At 58.4% G+C, this 24,562-nt stretch overlaps 1 protein-coding gene and 2 long non-coding RNA genes across 3 annotated transcripts; all 3 read left to right on the top strand.

Moving 5' to 3' along the window:
* The first annotated feature begins 667 nt into the window (after positions 1–667).
* LOC116574311 lies at positions 668–10,211 on the top strand. Its single transcript, XR_004279211.1, has 3 exons — positions 668–925; positions 3,621–4,010; positions 10,014–10,211. It is a non-coding gene; the product is annotated as an uncharacterized LOC116574311 (long non-coding RNA).
* Positions 6,611–10,030, top strand: LOC116574309. Its single transcript, XM_032315021.1, has 2 exons — positions 6,611–7,858; positions 7,890–10,030. The coding sequence occupies exons 1-2, from the start codon at positions 7,669–7,671 to the stop codon at positions 8,603–8,605; spliced, it is 906 nt and encodes a 301-aa protein (XP_032170912.1). The 5' UTR covers positions 6,611–7,668; the 3' UTR covers positions 8,606–10,030.
* Positions 10,212–12,835: 2,624 nt separating the features above from the next.
* LOC116574310 lies at positions 12,836–24,361 on the top strand. Its single transcript, XR_004279210.1, has 3 exons — positions 12,836–13,157; positions 16,511–16,611; positions 24,327–24,361. It is a non-coding gene; the product is annotated as an uncharacterized LOC116574310 (long non-coding RNA).
* The last annotated feature ends 201 nt before the right edge of the window (positions 24,362–24,562 follow it).

Consider the following 24,562-nt stretch of genomic DNA (forward strand, 5'->3'; position numbering starts at 1 on the left):
CCCTGTATCCTCCGAGAGGCTTTCCTGTACCCCGCGAGAGGGAAGGATTCCTACCAAGAGTGCCGGGCCATGCCCTCCCCAGTCCTGCCGGCCGGCACAGAGTGCCTTTCTGTGACAGGGCGATGGCGTTCCAGTGTGCTCGGTTCAAATCCCGCCCGGCTGTGTGCCAACTCCGAGGCCAAGGACGGTTGCCGGAGCTCCCTGGGCCTTGTCTGCAAAACGGAGACTGATGACAGTCCTTACTTCATGGTCACACCTGTGGGGCTCTTGAAGCAATGCCGCCACATGTTTGCCCTGATTTCCTGCTATTCTGGGGACAGTATTACTCGATGTATTTCCCAAACTGGACTGTAGGCTCCCTCAGGTAAGAAGCTCTTCTGACTCCCATCCCCCCAAAGCACCAAGTGTGGAAGGAGCTCACGGTACAGCCTGGCGTCAGGGGCCCCATGACCACAGCTGCTGCTGCCCCTGGACTGCAAGGTCCCGCGGGGCAGGCGTGTCCCCAGACCGTGCTGCCAACGTGGTAGGTGCTCTGCGTGCCATGCTTCATCTCAGAGACGGGCTCCGGATTCCGAGGATCCAACCCTCGTGCCGCGTTCCAGCAGGGAGTGACGGAAGCCGGATACCCCCCACCTTCTGCCTGCCTCCCCAGCCTCTGGGAAATAGTTTCTGCTCTTCCTTCCTGGACCCAGGCTTATAGCTCTCCTTTTCAATCTTATTAACAAGTAGGAATGCTAATCTAGTAAGAATACATTTAGGGGCAACATTTACCCACTGATATAGCTGGACAGAATCTCAAAATACTCAACAGCCCGAAGGTATCACCCTGGACAGCAGCCGGCACGGTGGCGTCAGGGGGCCGCAGCCGCTACCAGCACTGCTCTAGTGCAGGACGCGTGGCCAGAGCAGAACAAGGAAACTCAAGGTCTGTAAGGTAACACGTGAATAAAGTGGTGAAATAAATGCACTGGAAAACAAGATTGGCTGGTGTCTCCCAAAATGGTGTGGGGACAGGATCCAGATGGGACGGGGTGGGTGCGAGTGGGGTCTGGGGCGAGGAAGAGGAGCGGAGGCTGTCCACTCTTGACGTGAAATTCGGACGGCGGAAGGGCTTGAAATGTTGGTGCCTTTCGCTGTCATACAACTTACTTGGGAAACAAACAGTGATGCATTATTAACGAGCCGGCAGACCACATAAAGCACAGACGGCTAGAATGTTAAGAGCCGCATGCATTAATCATGAGGTATCTTTAATCTCTTGGTACTCACATAATGACAGGACCGGTTTTTTATTTTTCTGGTAAATTTACTGATCTATCCTAAATGAGTGAAGATTTCTGAGACAGAACTTTTAAATTCAAATCAATTTAATGAACTAAATACAACAAATGAAGCTGTTCTTGTTTTAAGACTCTGTTAAATGCCCCACTAAGCTGCTTTTTTATAAGGGACCAATTCAACAAATAAATAAATACAAAAATTATACAATGATACAGAAGAGGAGCTAATAATAGTTCCAGCTGCATGGAATTCTACTTTGATAAAGACATGAAAAGGTCAGAAAGATCACGCCTACGGAGTAATCCAAATGAAGATGAGAAGCCGGTGAATCACAATGGGAAGAAATAGTTTAAATGTCTGGATTTGATGTACTTTATAAAAATCCTGAGAAGCTATTGCAAAAATGTAAGATTCCAAGTTTATAGATTATAGCATTAGTATATATTTTCTATAGTTATTCTATAAACTATGTATTTATTATCTATTTATGTATGCAGTTATTATACAAAGTGCCTAGCGGCCGGCGCCGGTAGCCGGCCGCCCCGACGAGCTCAGCGATCCACTCACCCACTCGCACACTTACTCGTTCGACGACGTGTGTGCAGGGTCTCACGCCCGGGCGCTGGCACCAGGGAAAGACAGAGGCAGGCCTGGAGCTCCTCAAGCGTGTGGTCCCGTGGGACACAACTTGCCCTAACCCTAGAGGCAAACACTCGGTGAAATTCTATGTTAAAGTCTTCAGGGCAACGGGCCGTGTCCCGTGTGTCCCCCGGGCCTGGAAGGACCCAGGAAGTCGTCCGTGCGATCAGTGATGTGTCAGCCGCGTCCTGGTGCGTCACCTCTGTGATGTTACAGGTTAGTTTGACAAGAAGGCGAGGGAAGGATCTGTGAGTGGCTCCTAAGAGAGAGTGACTTGGGGCCCCGTGGAGGTGACACAGATCTTTGCAAAGTTGTCTGTCCTCAGAGCCACTGAGCTTTCTCTCACCGAATCAGAGCCAGTACGTGTATCCGCGAGGTTCCTGGCGACGGACTTGCAGTGCGCGCGAAGTAGTGGATTTCGACTTGTGCCAAGTTACCCAGTAGCCTGAGTCCCTCGTGACGAGACCCTCACTGGGGGCTACCCCAAGAAGAACGGGAAAGGTGTCCTTTTCCCTCTGAAATTTCTAGGAATATTTCATTGCTTTAAAATATCTCCCAGTGTTAGTGACAGTTAAGATTTTTTTAAATCTTTATTATATAAATTTTTAAGCATACGTAGAATTAGGGGAAAAAACATACCCACTAGCCACCTTCAGTAATTATCAACATGTCAGTCCTGCCTTCCTGCCGGCGTTGACCCCATCATCGAATCGGACATTCCTCAGACACGCCAAAGGGAGATCATTTTGCTTCTTCCTTTCTAGTATGGATACCTTTTCCTTCTGTCTTTCTGTCTTTTTTTTTTCCTCTTTTGTGAGCCAGTGGCCATAGCCAGAGCATGTGCCGCGATGTTGACTAGAAGCGGTGAGAGTGGGCGTCTCTGTCTGGTTCTGATCTCCAACAGGGTCAGACTTTCCCCAGCAGGAATGATGCGAGATGCCGCTCTTCAGAGATGCCCTCCGTAAGCTGAGGCAGTTCCTACTACTCCTGGCTTAAGTGTTTTTGTTTTTTCTTTTCTTCCTTCTTTCCTTCTCTCTCTTCCCGTTTTTTGTAGGCCGGTGTGGAGCCCAACACGGCTCTGAGACGGAGGCCCAAGCCACAGTCAGGAGTTGGATGCTGAACCACCCGAGCCCCCCAGGGCCCCTCTCTTTCTCTCTCTTTTTTTTTAATCATGAAACGGTGTTGGATTTTGTCAAATGCCCTTTCGTGTCGATTGAGATGACCCCGTGGATTTGCGTGTTACCCTATTCAAGTGACGAGTGAGTGATTTGCGCGCTGAGCCAGCCCCGCATCCCTGGGGCACACCCGCTTGCCCATGGCCTTGACCCCCCTTCCATGCTGCTGGACTGGGTTTGCGAGTGTTTTCTTGATGATTCTGGCATTTACGTTCGTGGAGGATCTATGTGCTTCTGCTTTGCGGTTCTCCTGGGGTCACGGTCTCAGCTGGCCTGGGTCTCAGAGTAATAGCGGCTTCCGGGAAGGAGTCAGGAAGCGGCTCTCGCACGCTCGCTCTCGCAGAAAGCATCTGTGAAGGTCAAGTGTTGATTCTTCTTTACATGTTTGGTTGAACTCACGGTGCAGCCACGTGAGCCTGCGTCTTTCTTTGCAGAAAAGGTCTGAATGACTAATTAAATCTCTAACGATTACGAGTCTATGCAGAGTTTCTATTCCTTCATTTTCGATACTTTCTGCTTTTCTAGGAATCCGTTCGTCTAAGTGATCCAGTCTGCTGGCAGGAAGGCCCGTCTTTGACCGATTCTGCGGGTGTCGCAACGCGAGAGAGGCGCAGGCTCCGTGTCTCCTGACGGGGCGGCGTGGCTTCTCTCCCTTCTCTTGCCTCCGTCTCTGTCCCGTTCAGGTCCCTGCTGTCTCCGCACCGAGCTTTGCCGGGGATGGGGGGTGCTCTGGGCTCGGGGGCTCAGGCCTGGCCTCCGGATTTGGAGAGCGGAACACGCAGACCCCGTCCCGCTTTGGGCTTCTGCCGTCTGACTCATGGCCCTTCCATTCGGACCGCGGCTGCTTTAGGCCTGTTTTCAAGGCCATCAGGAGCCCGCGTGATCCCCTCTGTTGCTGTCACACAATGATGCCAGGTGGGTTTTCTGCTTGCTGCGGTGCCTCTCCTGCTCACATCTCTGGGGTCGGGAGGGACCTCATCCCCTGGTTTTGTGGTCGACGTCCGTGCGTTCGGGGCACAGCAGCGGGTGGCAAGTTGCTTAACTTCTCTGAGCCGCAGCTTCCTTCTTGTCAGATGGGGAAACGGGGCCCCCATGATAAGGCCGTGGACGTGTCTGCATCTGGGAGTGACGCTTCCCCCGAGCTTCCCTTTACCGTGGAGACGCTACGGCGTCAACACTACAGCATCACATTCTCTCCTTAATGCACAAGTTAAGTTTGTGCTAAAGTGCTTTTGAGTAAAGACGTTTGGTACAAGTTGGTTTAACATTTTAAAGCAGTAATAAAATCAGAAAAAGACCAGACCCTCCTGGTACGTCTCCGCAGCCGCCGGCTGGCGTGCGGTTTTCTGGTACGAAACAAGACCGCACTGCGCTCCTCCACTGGGCACACAAAGCAGAGATCGAATTTTGCACTGCTGGTATAAATATTTAACTCCGACAAATTATCCGTCAGGGTTTCAATAATAGAAGTAAGGCAACTAAATTAGTCTTGAACGAGCAAGCGACGGTTTTCTCCAGCCCATTTGCTCGTAGGGACTACCTGACCAGCTGAGAGACGTTCTAGTAGTTTCTGAAGGAACCAAAAATCACATTTTAGTCTTCATTATGATGGATCGATCGACCCTGATTTTGAGTGTCCTATAACCCGACGCTTCAAAAAGGCACATGTGGGGTCTCATGACGGTGCCCAAGGGCTCCCGGGGGGGGCGGGCATAAAAAAGAGCCGAACTCACGTCGGATGAGCTCACGCACCAAATGGAGGCCGATCCTAATGGAATAAAGGAAGAGAGGGAAGCATCTTTCCCGGGTCAGATTTCCTCAAACAATGAGAAAAGGCTTGTGTTCTCGATGCCGCAGTATCCGGGCCTGAGCTCTGAGGAAGTCAAGCTCCCGCGCAGCACAGTCTCTCTAAAAACATTCATGGGGCGCGTTAAACAGAATCCAAAAGAGGGTCTCAGACAACGTAAGTCAGTGGTTCCCAATGAGGGCCGAGTGTCCCCTCGGGTGACATTTGGCCACACCTGGAGACGTTTCTGCTCCCGTGACTGGGGAGGGGTGCTACTGACGTGCAGTGGGGGACCCTGGAACGCCCCCGACCCACGGCTGCCCCCGCAAGAAGACATCGTCTCGTGCAGAAGGTCCCTCGGGCTGAGGATGAGACGCCCGGGCTCGCGGTGACCTCGCGGGTATGAGTGGCCTCGGGAACCTGAGTGACGTATGGGATGGCTTCCTCTCGGGTTGGATGCCCACCTTAGAGGCCCGGCAGTCACCTCCAGCCAAATTACGGTCACGGGGTGTAACGTCACCAAGACTCAGGGGCACAGGTGACGACAACCACTGCTGTCTGTCCCCTTGACTTATTGGACAGTTTCCCTTCGGAGCCGACTTTTATTCCGTTTTTTTAAAGGTTTTCTTTACTTACTGCAGAGAGAGCCGGGGGAGGGGCAGAGGATGGGAGGCCGGGGCGGCGTCTGTGCTGGGCGCGGAGTCCAGGGCAGGGTCCATCTCACAGTCCCGAGATCCTGACCTGAGCGGGCGCGGGACCAGCGCTCAAGCGACTGAGCCCCCCTCTTGCTTCCGAGTGGGAATTACGTGGTCTCGAGCTGGTGCGTGGGGTCCCAGGTGGGGTCCGACCCGAGAGCGCCCCAGAAGCACCAGAAGCTCCGCACACCTCCCTCTTCTTTCTTTCCCACACGGCAGCGAGTTATCAAGGCTCCACTTCGTGTCCGCCCTCCGAGTAATGCCCGTCAAGCTCTGAAGGAAAACCGGTAATCCAGGAGAGAAAACGAATGAACGTTTATCCCTTTTAACCTTATTCTTTCAAATCAAACTTTAAGAGAAAAAAACCTAAAACACGAAGCACACTGGTGTTTGCAGATGTGGCTTGGGAAGCCCCTTGCCGGTGCCCTGAAGGACAGCGGGGCTGGACCTTCACGCAGGGGCCTGGGCACTCCTGCCACGAAGGCGTCGGCACGTCCGCTGGGAAGCCCAGGCGGGGTGTGAGCCTCGCTCCGGCGCCTTCCGAGAAGCACTCGCCGCCGTTAGTACCCGAGTACAGCGGGGCTCGGCCCTGGCCCCTCCAGGCTAGCGGGAGGCTTCTTTGTGGGCAGGTAGGGACTGGAAGGCTCCGGCAACCCCGCCTTGGAGGTGCAGGGAAGGGGGCTGTGGTGGGCGACGCTGAGCCAAGCCTCCTGGGGTCCCCGGGGCTTGTGACTTGAGGACCCAGGATCACGGGGCTTGGAACCCTGGGCCTTTCCTGGTTTTGCATGAAGTCCATCCCCTGGGAGACCCCTCAGTGTGAGACCAGTGGGGACATCAGTTGACCTGTGCTGCTGAGTTCCTAGCAAACTGAGTCCCCTCGAAACCTAAGGCCTGGCCCCTGCGCTTCCCCTCTGCCGGCTGTGTCTCGGCTCAATGTCATGTCTTTGGCGCTCGTGAGGGCCCGGGGTCTTGGCGCCAGGACAGGATTCTGGAGTGTGATGTGAGGACTGTGAGGACAGGACAGTGAGGTCGGGAGGCGAGGGGTCGCAGAGCCAGAGCACAGTCCGTCACGGAGCCTGGGGAGACCTTCCTCCCATCCTGCGTGGGTGTGGGCCCCGGGGTCACAGCACACACTTCCTGCGACCGTCTTTCCTTGAGAGCGGACGCAGAGCCGTGCGGACAGAAGCAGGAAATGGCATCTGCATGATGTCAGTCCCAGCAAGGAAAGCTGCTGTGCTCGGGCACGTCAGGGGGGCGCCGACGCACAGACCCAGGGCCGCGCACGCGGGGCGCCGGGGCCGGAACAAGGAGACGTTTCCCTGGACACAGATTCCTGCACCTTCGGAGAACAATTTCCTAGAACTGGTGTAGAATGCCCACGTGATTTCAGGAAAATGTTTGAAACAAACCCGTCAGCTGTCCTCCGGGGGTGGAAACAAGACCTCGAGAGCATTACGCGTCCTAGGGCTCCCCTGTGAGTGACCTCACAGCCCCCGCGAGCCTGGGCTGGGGACGTGTCTCCACGGCCCCCGGGGGAGAAGTGAGGCTCGGGCGGCTGGGAGCGCAGGGCTGGGGGCAGGGCCTGGCAGAGTCTGGCGTCCGCCCTGGGGCAGAGCCTGCGGGAACCTGCCTGCTCGCGGCCACGGACAGGCCGGCCCGATGGTGGCCGTCCGAGGGAGTCTGAGGGTTTCGCGTCCTCTCCCGATTGCCACCTTGACTTTGGTCAAATCGCCTGCTCTCTTGAGTTTTTCAATCGACAGGGGAATATCGGTATCTTCCGTAGGGTTCTTGGGAAGATGGTTGGAGGAGGTGCATTAGAAACTATTTATCTGGCAGGTATGAAGGGCGTCACAAGGGCGTCTGAGAGCAGAGGAACGCTCCCTGCACAGGGAAGGTAAGAAATCCCTGTGACAATTCTAGTCCGTAACACACTGAGCTCGTGGCAAGTCTGAGCTGCACTGATCATGAATAATGTCGCTCGGAAAAGATAAGGAGGCAAGCACGGACTCGGACATGCCCACTCCGCTACCCAGAGCCTCTTCTTTGAACAAACCGACATCCGAGCTTTCTGTTTTTCTCCCAGAAACACAAAATGCAAAATGATTCCGTTGCATTTGGTCATTATTCACAAAAGGCCTGGTTCCATCTGGCTGTAGTCTTCTTTATATTAATGAAAAGATCCTTTTTAAACCCGGAAAACTTGGACGTAACAGTCTTCTATAGTGTGCGTTCTCAGCCGGCTTGTTGGGTGCACAACCCCAGACGCGCCCCATGGCGGACAAGCGTGGCGGACGCGCCCCATGGCGGACAAGCGTGGCGGAGCCCTTGGGGGTCCGTCCCGCGGCCTCAGCGGTGCGGCTCACCTCGCGGCCTCTCAGGTTCTTTGCTTCTTCCTCTTCGGACGACAACAGGCTCCTCCCGGGGCTGCGGACGTCACCCAAGAGGAAGAAGGCAGGAGGCGACCAGAGCAACCCGTCCTGTTGGGGAAAAGGAAAAACGCCCCAACAAAGGACACGCAGAGGCAGAGCAGAGCCTCCCTTCCTCAGGGCCCCGCCGGAGAGCCTAGGGCAGACCGAGCTCGCCAGGCGGAGTGTTCCAGGTGCTTCGGGCCTGGCCGTAGCTCTGGCAGCCTCCAAGTGTGCCCCCTACCCCCGTCTCTCAGTCTGTTCCCCGAGGGCAGCGTTAGACGTGGGAGGACCTGGCAGACTTGGGGACACAGGCGCGGGGTCCCAAGGGGCTCTGCTGCAGCGTCATCTTCAGACCCACTCCAGGAGCCCCAGCAAGGGGCGTCCCGTGGCCACGCCAGCCTCGCCGGCCGCCCCAGGACAGGGCGTTCCCTCCACGCACGTCCCCCGAGGGTCCGCCATCTGCAGGTCGGGGGGTCAGTGGCTCCCGAGGACAAAACAGACTCTGCCCTCGCGGGGCTCACTCAGTGTCTCTTGGACTGGACTTGGGCCGAGCAGAGAACCTTGGAAATAAATGAAACTCGTGGGGGCTTCTTCAGAAAGTCTACGTGGGGCGTGCTGTAGTGAGTCCGGATCCCGGTGGCCCTCGGCTTTCCCTTGCGCCGGCTGTAGCATGCTCTGCCCAGGAGGGTCGTCAAGAGAGGGCTGGCCCTTCTGTCCTCCCACCGGGGCGCCCGGCGTCCTGGCGGGGAGGGGAGGGCACGCGGCCCCTCCTTTGCTGAATCCCACGCTCCTTCCTGGGTGGCTGAGTTCTGCGTCCACGAGGGAGCCGGGAGAAGGGGGTCGTGCCTCGTGCATCTGAGGGAGCCAGAGACGGCGGTTTCGGAACTGAATGACAGGACGAAGAGTGGGGACCTTAGAGGCTACAGAGGGTGGGGGCTCCTTTCTCCGGAACGGGAGACCCTTGGAGACATGAGTGCTGATGCCCTTCGCTTTGGAGGACTTGAACAGACTCGGAGTCCTCCCACGCGTGAAGGAAGCTGCAAGCCCCTGTCCTGCGCCCGGGCTTCAGGTACCAGCCCCAAAGGAAAGTGACACAGGAGGGTATCAAGTGAGTATCAACAGCTTCTCCCTGCGTCGCCTGCCTCCACCAACCCCAGCCCCGCTCCCCGAGGCGTGTGTGCGCGTGTGAGTGTGCACACCTCTGTGTGGTTCCCTCTGTCTCCACGCTGTGCTGGAACCTACTTTCTCACTTAATAAAGCATCGCACGGCGTTCTGTGGACACATGGGTTTCCGGACAGCTGCATGGAACCTCGGTCCCTGGCTGTGAGGTACTCACTGTCCGATCTGGGGAGCCATGGCCCAGGGTCTGCGGCGCACGGGAGCCCGAGCCTGCGCTGACCGCACCAACAATGGTTACCGTGAATGGTGTGGGATTGCCTTTATCTGACCCACTGTAGCTATAAAAATGGCAATTGACTATGGTTCAACAGAAACAATTGGAATTAGGTTCAACATAAGAGAATGAAAACGAATGATTAAATATTTTGTTTGAAACCCCCCTCTCTTCCTCCTCTGTCGTTCCTTATGATTTTCTCTTTTTCTTGCTTCCCCTCCAGCCAAGGGGGCGCATCCTGAGCCCTAGCTCCCTGCACCCACCGGGGAAAGGCGCTGGGTCGGCTCCGCTTTCCCCTGCGGGGGGAGCAGGGCACCACCTGCGGACACGCTGGGCTGGCGCTGCCTGGGGCCTCCACCTTCGGTTCTAGACCCTCATCCCCTCCGTCCCCCATGACCAGGGACGGAGGGTCTCATGACAGCGGCCAGACCTGCCCGTGGCCTGCCAGGAGAGGTGCAGCAGCCCCGGGCTGTCCCGCGGGGGACGAGCTTCCCACCGAAGGCCTGGTTCTTTGCAGCCTGGAGACGGTCTTGCTTACGGGCTCGGAATTCCCTTGTATTCTAAGACGATACCGGATCTTTAATGTCTAAAGCAGCTCTGCCAGATTCTTAAAAGTTCCCTGATATTTCTTACAGGAGAATTCTGCTGGACGGCTGGAGAGAGTAGGGGCCCCGAGCGCCTGGCATCGGGAGGGGCTGGAGGACGGGTCGTGCACAGCAAACCCGCGTCCCCGAGGGAAGCGCTACGCCAACGTCCCGTGTTTTTCACACACACACTGATCGACTGGGAAGAGGAATTTCTCCTGGACCGTTTTTTTTTTTCTTTTCTAAGTGCTTGTAATTTCGCCGTTACTGGAGATCTCTAGGACTGATCGGAGGTCTTCCTTCCCTTTCCTCTGACTAAATTCTCTCTCCCCTCTTCTAAGTCAGACGCGACACACATCACGGACGGTATGTGATGCATTATCCATGCAGAGCTGGTTGAAGTAAGAAATTTTAAGTTGGACACTTTCTTTAGAAATTCCACTTACAGGGGCATCTGGGTGGCTCAGTGGGTTAAGCCCCTGGCTATGGCTCAGGTCATGATCTCAGGGTCCCAGGATCAAGCCCCGCATCGGGCTCTCTGCTCAGCAGGGAGCCTGCTTCCTCCTCTCTCTCTGCCTGCCTCTCTGCCTGCTTGTGATCTCTGTCTGTCAAATAAATAAATAATGTATTAAAAAAAAGAAAAAGAAATTCCACTTATAGTACAGAATTCGCAGTCTAAGTGCTAAGGAAGTATGTTCAAGAGAAAGACCATGGTTTTCGTGTCCGTGTCCACCCTGACTCTCCTCTGGTGACAGCCGTGCCCCTCGTGCACCTGACGTGGTCTGAGGTCTCAGCGCAAGACAGTTCTGCCCCATGGAAGGGCTGCTGACGGGGAGTCACAGGCGATGTCATGACCTCGGAGGTTGTGTGAGGTTTGCGACGGCAAGATGCCGATCGTCATTCTAAACGCTCTCAAGGCTGCTTGACAGGTGTTGCCATGAGGATTGTCAAAAGTGTGCGTGGCAGTTACTTCGAGCCCCGGGGAGTCCCGAGTGTTTCATGCCGCGGACGCTGCGGGGCCTTGGCGGAGGGAGCACAGGGTCCCAGTGATCCATCCTGACCCCAGAGCCCAACCCCAGAGCCCAGAGTCCCAGGGTCCTCTTGTGCACAGAGCCCCATCGCACTGGGTTTCTCCTTCTCCCGCATGAAATGGGAAAGTGAAAACACCATGCCCGCTTCGTGGGCGGCTCATTCCTTCCTCGTAAGACCCGAGCGGTTACTCCAAAGTGCTTTACGCGCTGACCAGAGGCAACTCCGGGACCTATAGTTTTGTCTTTGGGTTCTCCCTGGAATTTCAAGGCTCCTTGAGAAACGTCTTCTGACTTACCTGCCAGGCTCCAGTGTTGCCAGGAGACGCTCCATCCACACCACCCGCCTGCCCTCCCCTCTGCCAAGCCCTCAACCAGCCAGTCCTTGCAAAGGTCACCCCAAACAACAAGAAAACAACCACAAAAGGCAGGAGTTCCACTGTCCAGCCCACGACTGGGGTAGAAGGAAGAGGGGAAAGGCATTCTCCCTGAGCAGAGACCAGACAGCGGGCCACGAACTTCTGGAGGATCACCTCCAGTGAGCAAAGAGTTAGATCCTGAGTTTGAACTCAAGGCTCTGCCATCCCCGGGCTGGGGTGGTGTCCTGCTGCCTGCTCAGCTGGGCACCTGCCGTGTCCCAGGGGTTGGGCTCCTGCCGGGTGGCTTCAGTCGGGGGACACACGGCGTGAGTCGTTCAGCAGATGTGAGTCCTCAGGGGCCCCATGGTGTTTTGGGGACACGTGGCCTTTGCGTGTCTCAGCTCGGAGGTGCTGTCTCTCCCGCGTTGGACTCTGGCTGCTCCAGATCGAGTAGAAGTGGGGCTTATCGGCCCCATGCTTCCGCTTCTAATGGGGACGCGGAGCCTCGGCAGTGCAGAAGGTTTGACCCGGCCTCGTTTGGAGGAACCTTTTCTGAGCGATCACGTTCTACCTTGGACGTTCCATTCACTGGTTCGTTCTTTGCTCCTTGAAATACTCCCGCGATCTCACGATGGGCTGGGGCCGGAGGCCGAGGTCACCGAGGGGCCGCGAAGCACGGTGGACGGCCACAAGGAGTCCGTGGGACCTCGCGGGCTGAACCGGACGGAGACGAGCACAGAGTCAATCTCAGCACCGAGGAGGGGGCGCGAGGCCCCCGGGGGGACTTTGTCCGGGGTGAGCAGACCCAGAGCCGAACTTGGGAGGGGACGGACGCCCATGGGAAATTATGACACGTTCCCGTTCCATGATGAGAACTGTGAATCCCACCGCGCCTGTGCTGGGGCTTCTCGCGGACGAGCCTGGGGGCTGGTCTGTTGGTGGGGAGGGGAGGGTTCGAAGGGCCGGTGCGACGCGACGCCGGGTGGGGACGACCCCGGGTCACCATGACGCGGGCTCCAGCCCGCCCACGTGTCTCATTCTCCCCCGAGGCCCGTGAGGTGGTGGTAACGGCCGCCAGGCTTTCCCACAGCAGCTGGTAGGGGCCACGGTGGTGCAGACGACCCCCCAGAGGGAAGTGTGCATCCCAGAACCTTCCAGAAGCCGAGGCTGGCTGCTCCGAGAGCCCTCCCTGCGTCGCCGCAGGAGTTCAGAGGTTCTGCGGCCACACAAAACCGGCGCTGCTTTTAGCCGGGCGAACCTCTGACGGTGTCCTGCGCGTCCTTCTGTTATCCCTCAGGTGCGAGCGCAGGGGCCGCCGCCACGAAGACAGGAAGAGGCCACAGTGTGTGCAAGGAGCACAGACGGACGCACTGAGCCGGCGCGCCCTCCCCGCCCCCGTGGTGTGAGTGCGCGTCCCTGCCGCCCGCTCCGGTTCCCAGCGCGAGATTAGTCTAAGCTCCCGCAATAAGGCGGGAGGCAGGTGCCGTCAGCCCCCAGGCCCGCGCCTTTGTCCAGCGTGCGAATCCCCGTGAGAGCGGCCACCGGTGCCCGCCCCGTCCCTCGCAAGGCGGGTCTCGGCCCTAGCCTGCTGTGTTTGCCGAGAGGCCCACAAAGGAAGCAGGGTCCCTCTCCGCCCCGCGACGGAATGAGGAAGTCCCCTGTCTCCTGGCCAACGTAATGGAGACGAGGCCAAACACAAAACACCCCGTGCGCAGCTCGGAGCTCTTCCTGTTGGCAAATCCTTTACATGAGATCACTTGAACCACTGAACAGGAAACTGGTCATCTGACCAGACCCGTGGGAATCGGGTAAGAAGACCCCAAGAGACACCCCCACCCCGGCCCGTGGGGAGCTCGGGGCTGACGAGGGGTCTGGATTCAGACGTGCGCGAGGCTCTGGCTGGACCTTGGCGAGGACGTGGAGATGCAGAAATGAGGCCGGTGCTTCCGGTTTTAGCACCTGTGGGCCCACGCGGGCCGCTCTCTCCCGTCCCACCGCCTCGGAGCCGAGCTCACACCTCCCAGGACGTTCAGAGCCCCGAGCCATGGACGTGAAGTCCGCAGAGATGGGCCCGGGCTCTCTCGCGTCCTCGAGCTCGTGTGCTGTGCGGTGAGGCCGGAGGTGGCTGCTCCACGGGCTCCAGAACAGTCCAGGGACGGTCGTCCTGCGGAGGGGATACGCGCCCCGAGCCCTGTCCGTCCCACGAAGGCGCGTGCAGGAAGGGCTCTCGTCGGGGGGTACGGGGTGGCAGGGACGCGGCAGGTCCCACTAGTCGGAGATGCGGGCGCGGAGCCCTTTCTCGAGCGCTGGTGCCGCTGGGGGACAGACAGAACGACATTCGAGCCCGAGGGGAGCCGGTGAATTATTCAACAGCCTCACACAATCAATACAATATTGCTGTGTGTTTCCTCGTAGATATTTCTGGAGCACGCTTCAATATTTAATTCAACCCAAACCTGTAGGTCATTAGCAAAAGTATATTCCGGGTCACCACAAGCATCCGCTCGCGTCCCATCGCGGAAGGCCGGGCGTTGCGGGTCTGGGAGCTGACTGTGTAAACGTCTCTCCTTCAGAGAAAGGTTGAGACACTTTCCACACGCTCTCTTTTTGCTTTTTTATTGTTTTTAAAAGATTTTGTTTATTATTTGACAGAGATCACAGGTTGGGAGAGAGGCAGGCGGGGGTGGGGGGTAGCAGGCTCCCCGCTGGACCCTGGGATCATGACTTGAGCCAAAGGCAAAGGCTTAACCCACTGAGCCCCCCAGGTACCCCACACACTCTTTTCTTTTCTGCCTTTGTATTTAAAGAGGACGTGGGGTTACTTCATTTGCAAATTCTTCTTAAATGAACACCTTGCCAAGGAGGAAGGCTCCACGAGGTCTTTGTTGAAGCCGTAACGGGAGGAATTCTGAACGAAGGGCCGGGCCGTGAGTGGGCGCGCACGGGGGCCCCCGCGGGACCCGCCACGGTCCGCGGGAGCAGGAGCTGCAGCGCGTGGGGCTTTCTCGGCCGCTTCAGGAGCGCACTTTCTGCTTGGCCGAAGAAACAAAACACCGGTCCCGCACGTTTAGCTTCCGTCCTTTTAGAAGCTGTTGAACTATTTCTCTGAGTTACTGACTGCACCTGCCTCCTCCCCCGGCCAAGCCCCCGCCCGCTGGGAGCCCGGGAGGCTTGTGGGTGGGAACGGGACCAGGAAAAACCAAGTCACAATTTTCCGCTTTGCCCCGGTTGCTCAGGAGGGCACCAAGGTTGCTCTGGTTGGGCTTCGGGACCAGCCTCTTGGGGTCCCGGCCGCTGCCCCTGCCGGCACGGGGGTGCACACGCAGCCCCCGGGGACGCCCCCCTCCCACATCCCCTTCCTCCCAGGCGGGCGGGGTCTGCAGGATCCCAGAGACGGTTCCTGTGGCTGCAGACCGAGGAGCACAGAAGGGCGCGCTCCCTCAGGCAGGAGGTCAGAAGGGGTCCCTGCCATCTCTGCCTCTGTCCTCACCCAGCTTCACCCCCGATCTGTCTGTGCCCAAATTTCCCTCGTCCTCGAAGGACGCTGGTCACACCGGGTCAGGACCCCAGCCTGGTATGGCCTCCTCTTAACTTGTGTCTGCAAAGACCCTGTTTCCAAATAAAGTCCCATTCACAGCTTCTGTCACACACGACTTTTGGGGGACACTGCCCAAGCCCGTGCGGTCTGAGAGTCCTTCCAGTCCGACGTCAGAGATCAGAGAGCAGATGCCCGAGGCAGGAGGCCTGGTCAGGGATGCGGACACAGCTGAGGGAGGAAGAGGACCCTGTTCTCAGGGGGTGGGGGCACGGTGACAGGGCAGCAGAAACCCCCCAAACAAACATTATTTGATTTACTTCCGCCTTGGGCTGCGCCGCTGTCCTATAACTCCCCGTTTCTGAACACTGCCCACACCACAGACTGAACCAGAGGGCACTGGGGGCACGTCCCTGTCCGGGGCCGGGTCACGGAGCCCGCCGCCTCCCTCTCGCAGCGGCCCTCCTGCAGGGCCCAGGACACCACCGGGCTGCGGGTTCAAGCCCACACGGGCGCTCCGAGAGTCTCCCCGTGCGGCCGCACCTTGCAGACGGCAGCCCTGCGGAGCCGTACCCTTGACTAATCCAAATGGGGTCACTTACTTGTTTCTAAACAAAGGACACGCTTGTATTCGAGCTTTGTTCAAGACTGGGTTAGTGAAAAGTCAATTCTAAGTTTCGATAAAGCAGCGTTCAAACCCTGTGCTGTCTTGCTCGCGAATGCAAGAGGGTCTGTGTCCGTTCTGAGACGGACGCGCCGAGGCGGCGTCGCTGCTTCTGACCAAATCGCAGCACATGTCAAGGTGAAGAAGTGACTTGCAGGAGTGATGGAGCCCGTGCTGAGAAGGTCGACCGGGCAGAGCCTCGTCATTTCAGTTCCCACACGTTGTTCCTTTTCTGGTTGTTTTGGGGGTCACTGGGCAGGGAGGATGAGAATGCGGAGCTGCCGTTACAAAACGAGCTACAAACAAAGGGCAACACACCGTTTACAGAAGAGCAAGCTTACAGGGATGTTCCTTTCTACTTGAAGATAAAATGGGTCGGGCGCGGGGTTGGGGGTCAGCTGGTCAGTGTGCGGCTCAGGTCATGGTCCCCGGTGCTGGGATCAGGCCCCAGGCCGGGCTCTCTGCTCAGCAGGGAGCCTGCTTCTCCCTCTCCCTCTGCCCCTCCTCCCTGTTCCTGCTCTCTCTCACATAAAGATATAAAATCTTCTTAAAAAAAAGAAGGAAGGAAGGAAGGAAGGAATGGGGCATCGGATTTACTGAGGTTCTGGTTGCTTCTCCGCCGGGGCCGGCTCCTGGACTGCACACACCGTGTTGTCACAGAGGCTTCAGAGCTGCAGCGAAACCAACTTCTAGCAGGATCCCTGAGCCCACACTTGCTACCGCCAGAGGAAATTATGCCCTAGAGAGAACTGCAGGGGTGACCTGGTCCCCAGCGGCTGGAGCAGGCGGGTTCCCTCGCAGACCAGGCCTCCATCCCCCTGCCGCTGGCCATGGTCGGCTCTTCCCTGACCTTCCCCATGAAGAGGAAGGAGAAACATCTTCAAATATTAGAAAATAAAAATAAAAACACAGTGTCATATCCAGCCCTTGGGATTAAAACAAAGATCCTTCTCCGTTTGCAGGAGATGCAGGAGGCGGAGACGACGCTTCGGGACCGTCCGACAAACCCAGAACAGGGGCGTTCCCGGGGAAGACGGGCCGTGTCTCCAAAAGCCCGAGCTGTGTAAATGAAGGAGAGGGAAGGCTGGGGGGTCGTTCTGGACTGGAAGAGGCAGGAGAGACAGAAGAACAAAGGACAGTGCTTAGGTCTTGAGGCCCCTAGAACCGCAGGCCGCCGGGACGCAGATCACGCTGTACGAAGGAACTCTGCGTGGGGACCCGTGCTCTGTGCGGGGAAACAGCCTCCGTCTTCAGACACACACCGAGGTCGTCCGGCCCGGAGCCTGCCAGGCCTGTAAGAGCAGATCAGGGGAAAAGATTATGCAAATAGTTAAGTTTAGCGATGCGGTCTTTTTTTTTTTTTTTCCCCAATACCCTCTATGTTTGGGACTATTCACGATGGGAAAAACAGGGAGCAAGGTCTCAGCAGACGACTTGAGCAGGAGGTGAAGGTCCACGTCTCCCCTGCAGGCCCAGAGCAGTCCTCGTGGGGCCGTCTGGGCCGAGGGCGAGCCCGGGGCAGCCAGAGCGGCGGCGAACCCAGCACCTACCCGCGAGGTGCTTGGGCACGTTGGGAGGGTCCGTTTTGTGAGTGTCTCCGTAATCGTGCGTCCCGTTTGTGGGACTCTGGTCCTCCTGGGAAAGCGCCGGCATAGAGACCGTTGCTTCGGAGCAAGGGTGTGAGTCCCACAGCGTCTGGACCTGCCGGCGCTTCCACACGCCACGGTCCTTGGTGCTCTGCGTCCGGTAACTTCCCCACAAGGTTAACATGCTCGGTCCACGCACGGCCCGTCTGACGGGCGGAGGACGGGCGAGGACGGGTCCACTCGGCCAAGACCTCACCGCTAAAAGCCGCGGCACTGAGCAGAAGCAGAAGCAGAAGCAGAAGCCCGGTGATGTCTGCGCTTTATTCTGAAAAGTGTAAATACTGCGACGGATTGGCGAGTGGACGGTTGGACAGACGGACAGAGTGTCCAGAGTGTGGGTCGCATGGACTCCAGGTGGTGGGTGTTCACCGATCAACTCATTCAGATTCTCCCAGTGTAAAATTCCTAATCAGATGTGGAGGGAAATATTTCGAAAGAGCAGAACGGAGACGCGGGCAGGCGGCCTTGCTCCAGAGCCCAGGTGCCCGGCCATCGCGGGCTCCCGCCTCCTAAGCAGCGGGAGTCGGACCCCAGGCGCTTAAAGGATTTGAGCAGGTCGTTCCTGCAGACAGGCCATAGGACTCGGTGGGACCGAGGAGTCATCTGGTCCACCCGGCCTTGGTAAGGCGATCCTCAGGGAGAGGGTGACTTGCTTGAGATCTGGGAAGGGTTAGGACCCGTCCCCGGCTCGGCGTGGCCGTCTGCCGCACTCCCCCCCGGCACATTGCCATGCCTGCCTGTCCGAGCGGCCGGGCAGCCTGGTGTGGGACCCTGTCCTCGGCAGCCTGCGTTGGCTCCTACCGACAGTGGGCTTCCACCCACCGTGCTGCCGCTCCCTCTGATGCCCCGTGCAGCCTCCCCTTCTCAGAACGCTGTCCTTGCCCGGCGGACCGCGTCGGCCCTGCCCGGAGGCACGGCTTATTGAGCGCATAGGACATTTTTATCCTTGAGTTCAAACCTCCTCTGGTTTCACTTCTATTTTTAATACCGTGGATTCATAGAGCCATTTCCTTCGATGAGCTCAGGCACTTTGCAGACGTTACCTAATGAATCTTCCTAGACCGGTGGGTGACAGTATTGTTAACCAGAGGCCACCCCCTCAAAGAACACTGGGGACCTGTCCATGATGGCTGGGTGGACGCAGAGGAGAGAGAGAGGGGGTCGTCTCACCGGAGATGGGCCGCAGCGTCTGAGCCTCTTCCAGGGCCCGGGGAACGAGCCCTGCATTCGCACGAGGGAATGAGCCCTGCATGCCACCAGCCGTGAGGGCCAGAGCTGCAGCGGTCCCAGCCAGAAGGGCCGTGGGAGGGTCCGCTGGCATCCCCGCGCATTGCTGGGGACGGCTGGGAGAGACGAGCGGCTTGCCCGAGGTCCCTGAGCTCATTACTGCCACGTCCCCCAGCACGTTTCTGGGCAGCAGAGGTCTTGGAATTACACTTTTCAAGGTTAACATTGTGTTTCTTTATAAGGAACATTAAGACACCCCTGAGTCCTTGCTCTGGGATCACACAAGCCTTTCTCAGCCCAGAGCTGTCCTGCCCCTCCAGGAAGTCAGCTTGAGGGGCTTACCTGCCCCTGGAGACCTGTGCGTCCCCTTCCTGGGTGCGTGGGGACAGACAAAGGGTGCACGGGGACAGCAAAGAGTGCGTGGGGACAGACAGCACGCTCCAGGGACTGGGGCGTCTCTGACTCCTGCGGTGTGACTTGTCGCTCCCACAGGAGGAAGCCTGCCGCGTGGCTTTGGCTCCCGATGCCCGTAAACCAGTGCCCCCGTGAGAGGTCCTCGTTCCGTCTTCCAGATGTCACTGCCGCGAGGAAGACGCTTGTTCCGTCAACGCGGAGCCCCTCATCCATCAATTCATCCCTCCACCACTTCATTAATTTAGTTAATTTGTTCCCAAACTATTTCTGTAACCACAGTCAGATGTATGGACCGGGTCACCCCCAGTGGACGGGAGTGACTTCCTAGTTACTACTTTTGATGATGTGAGAAGCGTCTGTAACCCACCTGCCCAAACAGAAGCTGGGGCTCCGATCGGAGGATCCCTCCTCAGCTTGTGCCTCCCTGTCCCAGGCACGGCCACCCTGAACCTGCCATTCGGCGGATCCCCGAGCTCAGGGAACGGGACTCTAGAGCGGGGCAGCGGGCTTGCCTCCCCCGACTCCGGAGGAGCCCCCATCTCTGTGTCCATGGCTGTTAGGGACACCGGCGTTCCGGGGAAGACAGTTGGGACAAAGGGCTTGACGTGCAGGTCTCGGGACCCACAGTGTGGGCTGGGCCAGTTGCTCACGGCTGGGTCCGAACCTCCCTGGAAAAGCAAACAGCAGGCCTCGCCAACTCGTTTATTCTTAAAGAAAATTAATTTATCTGGTTTTTACCACCTTGAGAGGTGAAGGAGCTAAACTCAAGGGGCAGAACGGAGGCCGCGGGTCTGAGCCCCGGGGGGAGGGCATGGAGGCCGCTGGGCAGGTGGGCTGTGCTGCGCGGTTCCTGCCCGTGGGGCCGTCTTGTCCTGAGGCGACCCCGGCCCTGCCCCAGGTGGGACGGGCACCGCTTGCCCGCAGGGCCGGGCATCAAGTATCATGAATTGATCTGACGGCGTTTTCAGGCTTTGCGCTGACTCAGCAACAGCAAAGGCAGGACAGGCAAGCGAGGTCCTGGGGGGCGGGGGTGGGGGCGGGGTTTGCCGCTGCTCGGACCCTCTGCTCTTTCAGGGCCCCTCCCCCCCAAATCTCCCTCCCCTGAACAGGGCCCTCCATGTGCTGAGCGGCTAAAGGGTTGGACACCCCAGCAGCGCTCCCACGAAGGTCTGAGCCCCCTGGGTCTCCTCTGGCCTCATGGGGGGAATCCGGTGAGGGTGGCAGCGGGGCCGGCCGGTCTCTGGGGCTGACTGAGGATAAGCTGTCAACGTGGAAGACCACCGCCCGAGGGCTCCCCGGAGTCGGGGTCCCAGACCCCGGGGCTGCTTGAATCGCACGGATGCTCCCGGACGGGGCTGCTCTTCAGCCCGGCCCACCACACTGACCCCGCGGCCGAGGGAGGGCGACCCCGAGACCTTGCGGCCAGTCCTGCCAGCTTGGTTTGGGAAGATCCCGGGGTGAGAGCCGGAGCCCCAGGGAGAAGAAACGGAGACTCAGGCTCCTCTTTGCACCGGCTCTGGGCCTGGGCCTCTGGGTCATCCCGGGAGCACAGCCAAGGGCAGGGGCTGCTGAGCGGATCCGCTGCCCTACCGGCTCTCCTGCGTCTCCCGAGACAGCCTGAGCGTGAGGCGTGGCCTCTCCCTGCCCTAACCGAGCCCTGCAGGGCCCTGTGGTTCCCCGGGTGATGCTCCCGCGGCGGTGGAGCGCTGGCAGCCCAGGGGCCTGAGCTGGTCGCGTGCACGCCCCGAGGAAGCTGCGATTATGTCCAGAAACCCCTGCTTGGGGCCCGAGGCTCCTCCTCTGGGGACCCTCTGAGCCGAGGTTGAGGTGGTGAGGCTGGGTCTCCTCGGGCCTCCCTGCAAGCCCCGCCTTAGGCCCGGCCCTCCCTGGCCTCGCCCCGTTGCCAGGTGACCAGGCCCCGCGGCAGCAAGCACAGACAGGCAAGCGCAGACGGTGTGGCCGCTCTCCTTCCCGGCCCTTTCCCACACTTCAGGCTTCTTCTGCAAAAATCTGAAGCTCCCGCAGGAGGAAACAGAGTGGCTTGAGAGCGGTGCCCTCAGGCCGAGGTCCGAGAAAGAGCCCGGTCCAGCTCCGTGGCTGCAAACCTGCTCGGAGCACAGCCTCACTGTGGACACCAGGGCCAGCTCCGGGTCCCAGGGAGGACGAGACCCCCAGGGGTGGAGGTCCCACTGGGGCCCCTGCTGCCCACAGCTCTGAACCACCAGCCTTCTGCCAACCGGTGCCCCCGGGGAGTGTGCTGGGGACAGTGAGCAGAGCCTGACAGAGGTGATGTCACTTGGTAGCCGTCCCTGTGAGCTCACGCGGTTCCGAGTGAGGTGCCCGGAGGACTCCGTGGGGCCTGACCACCGCCTCCCGAGGGACAGACGGGGGCAAGCCTGGGTTTCAGGGCTGTGAGACTCGCGCCCCCGCTCCTCGGCCCGTCTCCTCATCTGGAATCGTTAGCAAGAGTTCGCGCCTCGCAGGGTCTTCACAAGTACCGACGCGCTAGGACACGGGGAGTGGCCCATAAGCGCTCACTGTTCGCAGCCCCATTCTCCAGTGGGAAAGCCCTTGCTCAGCGCACAGTCCGGCAGGCCGCTGTCCACCCACTGCGAGCCTGAAGCAGGGACGGAAGGGCCCAAGTGCACCACTCCAGCCCGCACCGGCCACTGACCTCTGCCCTGGGATACTACCTGAGCCTAAACTTCAGCGAGGTGGCAAGGCTTCTGGCCGGTGCCGCGGCAGCCTCTTTGTGCTCTGTCACAGTCTTACAACAAAACAGAAATGCAGCTCTTCTCATTCTGGGTTGGCAAATTAGCTGACCTGCCTAATGAATGACCAACAGCCTGGGCTGGGCCAGAGGCCTGCAGAGTGACGGCCCCGGGAGCAGAGGTGCAGCCGCCGGTGAGCGGATGGAAAGTAAATGCTAGATTTGGGAAAGCACAAGGGCCAGTTTTGAGAGACGATGACTTCCCATCAGAAAGCTGAGCGCTGAGGACCCTCTGGAGCCCGTCGTGCATGGGCGCTCAGGATGGGTTCAGTCAGTCGTCAGGTTAAACGTGGCATTTCTTAAACATTTCAGTCACTCATGTTCTATTATTGTACTCTGTAATGCTTCCAAATTTTCAATCTTTCCTTTGAAGTTTCTAGATTCTGAAATAACTGGAGTTGGCCCAGAGTGCAGATAGCTTGGCATTACTGAAACATCACCGAAAAGCTGGTTTTGGAAGCACATCCCTTGCGGTCTGGTTGGGCGGGTGCAGAGGAGGCCGGGATCAAGGGTCTGGGTCCGTGTGCCCTTGTCGGCGGACACGGGACACGGGGCACGCAGGCTGGGGTCTGGACACGGGACACGGGGCACGCAGGCTGGGGTCTGGACACGGGACACGGGGCACGCAGGCTGGGGTCTGGACACGGGACACGGGGCACGCAGGCTGGGGTCTGGACACGGGACACAGGGCACGCAAGCACGCAAGCTTGAGGCCCAACGTTGTGTGCTTCCTCTGCCCCTGGGGATTAGGTTCTGGTGGTCTTTGATGTGAGGAACAAAGGCAGAAGCTTACTGGCGAGTCCTTGACACAGGGAGAGTGACCTTACCCTGGGGACTCAACTACCTCGATGTTCACACTTGGCCAAGGGCCAAAGACAAGTGTCAGCCCATCCCCCAGGACCCTGCAAGTTTACTTTAACACATAAAAATCCCTTTGGGAATGTCCCTTATCTAAATCCCCCAAGATATGGGTTGACAATCGGCCTTCAACCCTCCGGCCCACTGATACCCATCTGAGCCGCCTCCTGACTGAGGGTTGACTAAGCGATCGTAAATGACCTTTCTCAACAACAGCAAGCCTGGAAACTTGGCTTCCAAAATTCCTCAGAGACTTACACGACCGCCGACGTTTTGGAGGGGGTCTTTCATAACTCACGGGGACTCGGCGGAGGAGTCAGGTAAGCCCGTCTGTTGGAACAGATGCCACATATGACGCAGTCGTCGGACAGGTTCTCAGGGACAAGGACAACGGTCGGACGCCGCCGCGGCTGGGCGTGCTGGCGTGTCAGGGCGCAGCGGACGCCTGACCCCGGCAGGTCTCCCCGACGCCGCTGTCTCCTGCGCTCGCAGGCCCTCTTCCTTCCCACCCTGGGCTGGGGGTGCATCGCCCCGTTTCTCGGCTCTCAGCCACGCAAACCCCGAGGCGGGCTCGGCCGGCAGATCGTTTGTGCCCCGAGGCGTAGTTCCGCCGATCTGGGAGCTCGGACAGAGCCCGGCTGAGCGGCTGGGTTCCCGGAATGGCGCGCACCTGCTGGCGTCCCGCGGCCGAACTTCCCTGCCTGTAGGATGTTCCGCGGGAGGAGGAGCTGGACGCCCAGCCCCACGGTGACCCTTGAGCCCAGCGTGCTCCCCACCCCCAGACCCCAGATGCCCACTGGAGGCTAGAGGGGAGGAAGCACTGTTTAAAAAAAAAATTTTTATTTATTTATTTGACAGAGAGAAATCACAAGTAGGCAGAGAGGCAGGCAGAGAGAGGAAGGGAAGCAGCTCCCCGCTGAGCAGAGAGCCTGCGGGGCTCGATCCCAGGACCCTGAGACCATGACCTGAGCCAAAGGCGGAGGCTTAACCCACAGAGCCACCCAGGCGGCCTCCAGTGTTATCCAGTTACCTCCCCCCCAACACACACACAAGGAGGTGGTACTGGGGGTCAAGTTATCACTTCCTCATTTTCCGTCCAGCGTCCCTGCCCACCTCAAGGACAGCCTCGTCTCCAGGCAGGGCACCCCTCGTGTCTTTACAGCTCTGGGCGAGGGGGACGATGACCCGGTCTGCGTTCCTCACGATAAATGTTCCGTGAGATACTAGGAAATATTTCTTCAAAGGCAGGTTGACGGTAAAAATCCTTCAAGGTTGGATTTTTAGTTATGTCCAGAAATCCATAATATGAAAACGGTTTTTTGTGAGTATGTTGGTTACGAAAAACTAGCTCAAGGGGAAATTTACCGTCGACTTTTATCGCAGTGGGAGCCATGGTGACACCCCTTTCCGCGAGATCGTGTGACTCACGCAAGCAAACGCGAGCCTGGCCGCGGAACACCGCTCCTCCAGAAGAGACCCCAGGCGGGGCCGGCCCGGTGCAGGGCTGCTGGACGGCTGGGAGGGGCCCGGGGAGGGAAGGGAGCCCGCGGGGCGGGAGAACAGGGCGCTGCGGGAAGGAAGGGGCCCAGCCTCCCCTGGGTCCTCTGAAAGCGCGGGTGTATAAACACACAGCGGCCAAGAGCACAGCGAACGCGGGGCCTCTTTTTACCGTCTTTGATCTTTTCTCGTTATTTGTTGAAAAAGTTCCTTCGACCTCATAGAAGGTGACACACTAAGATCAAGAAAGAAGTTCCTATTCTCATTGCATTAAGGATTCTGAAAATATGTCACCTGCACAACTTATTTTGGGAACGAGCTCCCCCACCCTGACCTGTAGTAACCAGAGATATTCGTCCTTCACAGACCTCCTGGCGCTTAGACTCCGGAGCGAAAGGACTTCTGTCCTCTGAACAGGTGTTCCTTCAGCCCGCGCTGGTCAGGTGTGGACCCGCCCAGACCCCCTTGGAAGCACAGACCTGCCCTTCCCAAAGGAGGACCGAGATGAGGTGACCCATCCGTCTCCCAGGCCAGGAGCCGGGTTCCGAGCAAGGCCACCGTGAAGCGAACGCCATCCGTCCTTCGGGGGTGGCGGGAAACCG

This window comes from Mustela erminea, chromosome 15 (assembly GCF_009829155.1).
Source record: "Mustela erminea isolate mMusErm1 chromosome 15, mMusErm1.Pri, whole genome shotgun sequence".
Classification (NCBI taxonomy): domain Eukaryota; kingdom Metazoa; phylum Chordata; class Mammalia; order Carnivora; family Mustelidae; genus Mustela; species Mustela erminea.